This window comes from Pollachius pollachius (genome assembly GCF_949987615.1).
Source record: "Pollachius pollachius genome assembly, chromosome: 4".
NCBI classification, from domain to species: domain Eukaryota; kingdom Metazoa; phylum Chordata; class Actinopteri; order Gadiformes; family Gadidae; genus Pollachius; species Pollachius pollachius.
Window position 1 is genome coordinate 27,556,569 of NC_136937.1, and position 8,108 is coordinate 27,564,676.

Genomic DNA, 8,108 nt, shown 5'->3' on the forward strand with positions numbered 1-8,108 from the left:
AAAGGAATGTGGTTGGATAGCCGCTTATGGGAACAAAATTATGTGTACTTTAGCTAATTCTACTTTATATTTATTTAGAGTCTTGTGTGTTGGTGTGATGGTCGTCAGGCATTCACAGATACAAGAAAGCAACGGTTAAGAACACACACACTTTGAGATCACACACATCACACAAAACAACATGTGCAACTTGGCACCCAACAGCTCAGACATCTACCACATCTACCACACACACACCGGTGCACACACACACAAACATGGGCTCAAGTGCACACTCACCCCTTTGGGATGTCTGGCAGTGCAAATGTTTCTCTTGCTGTTATGACCATGAAAAGAAAAGGTATCACCACTTGTCATGCATACTCACTGACTAGTAATTTTAAGCAAGTGTAATAGTGACAACATTGAACACAAATTCAGCACGAACAAGGACAAACCCTAATAATCCTTAATCCTTACAAGACAACACTATCATCCTTCATAAAGAAATAACAATAGGTCGCTTTGATAACGGGTCAGGGTAAACAGCAGATAATAACATCCCCGTACAGAAGGGAGAGTGAGGTAGAGAGGAGTGAGTGAGGTAGAGAGGAGTGAGTGGGGATCAGAGGAGTAAGTGGGGTAGAGAGGAGTGAGTGGGGAACAGAGGAGTGAGTAGGGCAGAGAGGAGTGAGTGAGGTAGAGAGGAGGGAGTGAGGTGGGAGCAGTGTACCTTTGTTTGGCCTGACGATGAGGGAGTTTTCTGAGTTAGTCTGTAGGCGACAGTAGCCATCGATGATGTCGGCCATGTTTTCAGCCATGGCCATGGAAGAGGTGTTGACTGACAGGGGCTGGAGAGGAGGAGAAGAGAAGGTCTGTCTGTCTGTCTGCATGAAGGTCTTTCTACATAAGATCGTGCAACTAACGTAGCAAGAATGTGGTCTGGGGAAACTGCAACCATAACATCCCCTAATTTAACCTCATTTGACTTATTCTATTCTAATCTGTTAACCAACATAATTTAACCTAGCCTAACCTGATTTGACCTCACTTAACTTGACCTAACCTCACCTAACCTAACTTGACCTAAAATGATCTAACCTAACCTTTACTAACCTAACTCAACCTAACCTTTTTTGACCTAACCTTACTTGTCCCAACCTAACCCAACTTGACCTAACCTGACCCTACCGTTGCCTATGTTGCTGTAACACAGCCAAACACACTGCGGTCTGATGAACCTCCTGGGACAGTACTAGAGCCAGGTGAGGGGCTGTACCTGGCCCAACGACCCTCCTGGGGCAGTACTAGAGCCAGGTGAGGGGCTGTACCTGGCCCTACGACCCTCCTGGGGCAGTACTAGAGCCAGGTGAGGGGCTGTACCTGGCCCTACGACCCTCCTGGGGCAGTACTAGAGCCAGGTGAGGGGCTGTACCTGGCCCAACGACCCTCCTGGGGCAGTACTAGAGCCAGGTGAGGGGCTGTACCTGGCCCAACGACCCTCCTGGGGCAGTACTAGAGTCAGGTGAGGGGCGGTACCTGGCCCTACGACCCTCCTGGGGCAGTACTAGAGCCAGGTGAGGGGCGGTACCTGGCCCTACGACCCTCCTGGGGCAGTACTAGAGCCAGGTGAGGGCTGTACCTGGCCGGTACCCTCCATGTGGACGTTCAGCATGGCGTGGCCGTCGCTCTCCTTGGAGCACTGGATGCTGCGGACCTGGCCGAAGCTGGCCAGCAGGATGGGCTGTGGAGACGAGACAAACACACACAGTGATCCAGAGAGACAAGTGAGGAGAGCCCAGGAGTCGACAAGAGAGGTGCTTGAAGCGTAATTGATCCCACTGTTTCAGCAACAATTCAAAAACTATGATTTCAAATTAATTCATTTTGGCTAAGAGTTATGGGCGGAAGGGGGCATTATATCTCCATGGTGATGGCCCACGCAAACTTTACATGTGGCAAACCTTACAAACTTTACTTAAAGCTAGTACTGGTGGTTGAGTATGAGCGTTATAATGAGTGATGCCATATATGAAATGCGCCACACACAGTGGCGTTACACTACAAGGGTCTGTAGCTTATCCCTATCTTGGACGCAGCTTTCAACCTTCACAGGGATGTGAGTTCGGAGCAGAGTAAAAAGTTCACAAAGCGGTTGGCGTGAAACTTGCAAAACCTTACGATATGACACCTGTTAGTTCTCTATCAGGCTATTATTTTTAGTGACAATCATAAAATAGCATCGCTTGCTATGTTGAAGATCATAGAAGACATACAGGGACGTTTAAAACAAGAGAAAGACGATTTGGGGATCACTGGCACTTAAGATCACTGGCACTTATTCCGTCATGGAAATGTAACTTTAGCTAGGTATTGGGCAATGTTTGAGTTGAACTCTATTAGTAGTATATGTTGTTTTTGAAGAAAAATGGAACAGGCAGAAATACGTCTAACTTCCTCTATTTTAAAGCATTTGCATGCATAAAAGTTGAATACGAACACCATGAGTTGACAAACGGATGTTAATGAAAACGCATAAAACATGGAACAGTCTCAATTGCTCTACACTATGGGTTGTGTTGTTCCCACAGATGATTGTCACAGCTCTGGTCACACAGTGTGTGACTGAATTCTTATGGCATTTAAGTGTAGCATCTGTGTTTTGCATTACTTGTTCATACACCTTTAGCATTGTTAGCCCACTTGTACTGGGAGAGTGATGACTTAACAGTGAGCTAGCATTGTTAGCTCATTTATTCTGGGAAAGTGATGACTCACCGGTGACTCCTTGTCTGCTCTTTGGCTGATGCCATCTGGGCTGATCACCAGGTCAATTGAAAGACTCCAACCTTGCTGTAGATGCACACACACACACACACACACACACACACACAAACACACACAATGGTGTCATCAGAAATGAATATCTGTTAAAGGTGTGAGTATGATTAGCCATTACAAGCCGTTTTGAAAATCTGTAGCATTCGTAGCTCATCTGTCCGTCATACATCTAGGTGGACACACCCACTTGCGATGTCAGAAGAGCGGCTTGTAATGACTAATCCCACTCCCACCTGGTGGTATAATATTTCACCTTCAACGCCAAATCACATTCTGCTTGCTTGAATCAAATATATTAAAAATAGGAAAATTTGAAGGCGCAAACAAAGATGTCCTTCTCATAGACACGTGCGGCGCTCACCACCAGCTGGCAGGTAAAGCTCTCCTGGGTGAAGGAGCAGCACTGAGCCAGCGTGGTGAAGAAGCGTGCGATGCAGAGGTCCTCGGTCAGGGAGGAGTATCCCTGGAAGGTCTGCTGGATCATCTTACGGAGCTGCTTGGGCTGGAGGCCATGTTCACACCCATATGTAGGGGCAGATCAACACACACACACACACACACACACACACACACACACACACACACACACACACACACAGAGGTTCACATAAACATAAAAACACACACACAGAGGTGCACATAAACACACAAACACAAACACACGCACACAGGTGCACATAAACATAAAAACACATACGTATGCGAACACACACACACACACAAACACACACGTATGCAAACACACATTTATAGGTTTTATAAGGTAAGGTATTTTAAACAGGGCCTGGTTTTCATAACAATCTGGCTATGTGATGAGAGGCATTCTCATTTATGGGAATGCAGATATATTGACAATAAAGATATATGATAATACCTATGTTATAACACTTATTAGCAACACAAATAGATAAGTGGATTGTATGTAGATTGTGGTTGAAATTATATTTTTTATTATTAATATCAATAATAATAATAATGATATCATTATATACCTTCATGCTGTCAATCAATTCTCGGGGGAAGAAGACATCCAGCCCAATGTCTTTCCTTGTGGAATGAAGTAGAGGTTACAGAACAAACTGTGTACATCATGTATATTCAACATGTGTAACATTGATTGCCTTGTAAAAAAGTTGCTGTACACAGGCAATACACAGAGAATACTGAAATTTTGAATAATGCATGTTATTGCATGTTAAGAAGATACACATATTAAGACCAGATATTGCATATTAAGAACACACATTGCATGTTAAGAACACATATTGCATGTTAGGAAGATAAAAAATTGTGAACAGATACACAATTAACAATCACAATACAAATACCACTATAACTACTACTATTAATATTAACATTAAAAAGAACACATGGTTGGGACTTACTCTAAAAGTTCAATATTCGATTTCTTCTCCAGTGCGTTGAGGCTCAGGTCTTTGCAGAAGCGTCTGTGAACATACGGTGAAACAAGCCTAACATCACACGTGGTCTGTGGTGTTTGTCTTGTTCATCTCGGTGTGGGCGATGTAGGGTGTCGGCGACGTGTGGTTCAACAGCACCCACCTTATTTCCAGGCAGCCTAGCTGCAGTGCCATGCCATCGCTGACTTTGGCGGCATAGTGATGCATGTAGTCGCTGCGCACCTGTGGGGAAAATAAGCACAACCACTCGAACATTCAAACCTTTCACCTTCTCTAATAGAAGCAACTTTGACGCTTATTGTGATGCCGTGACGATGAACGGCGCCAGGGGTGTCTACGGCGGTTGCAGCCCTGTGATTGGTCGGACTAAATGTCTGTCTACCTAGCAACCTGGCTACCTGTGCGCACTAGCACTCACTGCGAATGACCGGAGTCTTCCGCAAGGCTATAGGAAAACCCAGTCCTAAAGCTTGCATTTTAGGGGAATGGCTTCAAGAGAGTGGATTTGGGAGAGTGGCTTTGGGGGAGTGGCTTTGGGAGAGTGACTTGAGCCCTGCCCCTAAATGAAAAAAAAAACAAGTGGGCAAGAACAAATATCTACAGAATCTTAAGTTTTGCTCTTGCCGCACAAATAGTTTTTTTGGTTTTAGTTCCTCTTGTGGTTTGGTTCCTTTTCGTCTTGTGAGGTGTTTATTCCCACATCCCCACAGAACACACGTCCCACTCATCCACTAGCCTCACCTCTGATTATACAGATGGCTTGTTATATTCATGTATCATTTTTGAATAAATATATTATTATACACTTTTGATTATCATGGACTCTCATCTCTGTTGCGATCACAACAATATAGTTTTCTTGTTAATGAAACAAAACCTTTAATATAAAGATAATCTATATAATATGTACACACACACACACACACGCACACACACACACACGCACACACACACACACACACACACACACACACACACACACACACACACACACACACACACAAAAAGAAAAACACACCTGCTGGTAAAGGTAGAGCATTGATGATCTGTCTTCCTTGAATTTCTCAAGGAAGTCTTGAGGGATGTATCTTATTCTCAAGTCGTATCTGTAGAGGAAGCGATCCAAAAGTTAGCCACACACTACACCTTTTATTTTCCAACTAATATTTAAGCAATTTAGAGACCGTTTGACCTGATAGGCCGAAACAAAATCAATCAAATCAACAGGTCTAATTCACAACCCTAACAAAATCCACCCAACACAAATAATCCACAACAACAACAACACAGATCGACTCTGACCTCCACTCGGCTTCCAGGTGCTGCCGCTCGTAGCTGTGCGTGAGCTCGGGGATGCTGAGGGTCGGGTGCAGCCAGTGCTCCGCGGCGGACTTGAGGTGGCGGAGCAGCAGCCCATAGCACAGGAAGTACCTGATGTCCGGCCCCACGCAGCCGCTGTTCAGCACCGCGCTGATGATGGACTGTGACGGCGGGGACACGGCCCGGGGGGGCAGGTGTGTCAAAGTTAGTGTGAGGCATTTTTCTTTTCTTTTTGCATTTATACACGCTGCTGCCTGCCAGACGAATTGTAAACTGGAAATTAATTTATAGAGCTATATAGTTTATGTTTATAGTTAATGTATGGTTTATTTGAGGGCCACAGAACTGACCATGCTCGAGTCCGGTGACGTTAGCAAACAATATAGAGAACTGTAAAGTTGAAGTGGAACTGATGAAGAGTTATACCTAAATTCAACAATTTGTAAAGCAATACACATGTTTACTATTAGTGTCTAAGTTACCTTCAAGACTGTGTGTAGCGTAAGAGCTGAAGACAACCCAATGAAGCAATAAAGTGTAGCAATGTCTTGTGTTTTGAGTTATTTTTAACTTCACATCCAACGTACCACCTGTAGGACGTGTACAACAGAGTGCATCATGAGATTGTTCGCCATAGTGAGTAATGTCGTACCGTAGATTGCAGTACCGTATTGTTGTAGAACCGTAAAACCCAGAATCAACGCAACTATACAGTAATGAAGGCTAATGAAAACGTTGTTTTCCCACGTCAAACATGAGAAACGGTGTGGCAGTTTCAATAACAACAATGTCTACCCATAATTTCATGAGTAATTACTAAAAAAAATGACCAAAGAGAAACCTTACAACCAACTCAATAGCTAACATATATTTGAATGTCTCTGTCATTGGGATGGGAAACTTTAATCTTCAAAATAATCGTCTCCATAGACGCCACACTTGAGATGTTTACCCTGATGGTCCAACCCTCGTCACAGCGCACCAGCTTGAAGTTGGTTCCCAGGTTGGACCCCTGGCCGAAGTAGCACACTTTGACGATCTTGGGCGCTAAGGCGGCCGGGCCTCCGTCCCTGAGTTGGGGGCTACTGCAGACCGGGGAGCCCTCCAGGGAGTTGGACCGGCTGGTGACCGAAGAGGTGCTCTTCCAGGATAGGGTGCCCGAGTCCCCTGACATGGTGAATAGCACACACACACGCGCATACACACACACACACACACACACTCTCCAACTCTCTCTCTCTCTCTTTCTCTCACTTTCTTGCTATTTCTGTGTCTTTATCACACCCACCCAGACATGTGCAGGTGCACACACACACATACCCTACATTCACACACATCTGAGACATACACACAATTGGCGCACAATCCCAGCCATCAACTATCTACATACAGACACACACACACACACACACACACACACACACACACACACACACACACACACACACACAAACATACACTTTAAGCGGAAACCCCACTCATAAATGGCTACGGGTTTCGAGATTATAAAGAGAGAAGGTTTCATTGTATCTGTGAGGTAGTTTGCGATTAAGCAAGAAGTTCCTTGTCATTCACCAAGCATACTCGTAGAACTCACCTCCTCTACTCTCGTCTCGGCAGGACACTACATCGAAAGAGGCCGTAGCTTCAACCTCTCTGGCCGTCGTTGCTTCTTTTACGGGTTGGGTTTCTGGTAGGGTTTAGGTTTTTGCTTCCAGAAAGTACTTTTCTTTGCCTTGCTGTTTCTGACACCTTTTGAGGAAGAGTCATGCCAATGAGTGAAAGAGGAAGCTACGCACGGGTGCGAATGAGGAAGTTATGAGCGGAGAGGCTTACAGAAAGAAACCGACGACACTGATGAACCTGGTCGTCAGGCAGGTCACCGCCCCCACTGCCCCCCCCGTCTCCCCGTATATTTTCTGAACATTGAACATTTTGTCCATGGCTGAATACTTTTAGGGCCCACAACGCTGAAAGTTCTCTTAAAGCCGAGAAGGTACCTGTTTGCTTCACATGAATGTAAGTTAATATTACTAATCTACGAAACAATAATAATGAATTGATTACCTGCCCTCAAGGCTGATATCATACCCTCACCCAATATATATATATATATATATATATATATAAGGTAATATATATATATTTACATCCTGCTGTGTAATGAGTCTTCAGGCAACTGGGTAACGCCTGCTTCAGTTGCAACATTCACTTCTAAGGAGCACAGTTTGTATAAGCCATATGACAAGGGAACTGAACTCTTTCAATCGATTTAAGATCCATAAAGTAGGGTTTATTAAAAGAAATGTCTCGCGCACATATGAATAATGAATTATACATTTTATATTTATTTAGTTTTGCATTTAGGTCTCTGCTCTCCTAATTGTGTTCCTCTTATACACTTACTTTTTATTATTATTATTATTATTATTATTATTATTATTATTATTATTATTATTATATATTTTTATATTTTTTTATATTTTGTTAATATTTAAGTCTCAGCTTTCCTACTTGTGTTTCTCTTATATTTTTACTTTCTCTTAT

At 43.8% G+C, this 8,108-nt stretch overlaps 1 protein-coding gene across 2 annotated transcripts in view; it reads right to left on the reverse strand.

Annotated features, from left to right (window-relative positions):
- LOC307075345 (protein-tyrosine kinase 2-beta-like) overlaps positions 1-7,347 on the reverse strand; it is a 21,774-nt gene extending 14,427 nt beyond the window's left edge. For both annotated transcript variants that reach the window (XR_013811843.1, XM_079735906.1), the window contains exons 1-12: positions 7,159-7,347; positions 6,514-6,943; positions 5,544-5,722; positions 5,260-5,347; positions 4,384-4,463; positions 4,206-4,268; positions 3,813-3,867; positions 3,182-3,322; positions 2,758-2,832; positions 1,622-1,723; positions 713-830; positions 280-316 (exon numbers count right to left, since the gene is read on the reverse strand). Coding sequence is in view for 1 of the 2 variants with exons in the window: in XM_079735906.1 (XP_079592032.1) it covers positions 280-316; positions 713-830; positions 1,622-1,723; positions 2,758-2,832; positions 3,182-3,322; positions 3,813-3,867; positions 4,206-4,268; positions 4,384-4,463; positions 5,260-5,347; positions 5,544-5,722; positions 6,514-6,735 (1,160 nt within the window). In the remaining variant the exon portion in view is untranslated. The remainder of the gene's footprint in view (positions 1-279; positions 317-712; positions 831-1,621; positions 1,724-2,757; positions 2,833-3,181; positions 3,323-3,812; positions 3,868-4,205; positions 4,269-4,383; positions 4,464-5,259; positions 5,348-5,543; positions 5,723-6,513; positions 6,944-7,158) is intronic.
- Positions 7,348-8,108: the final 761 nt, after the last annotated feature.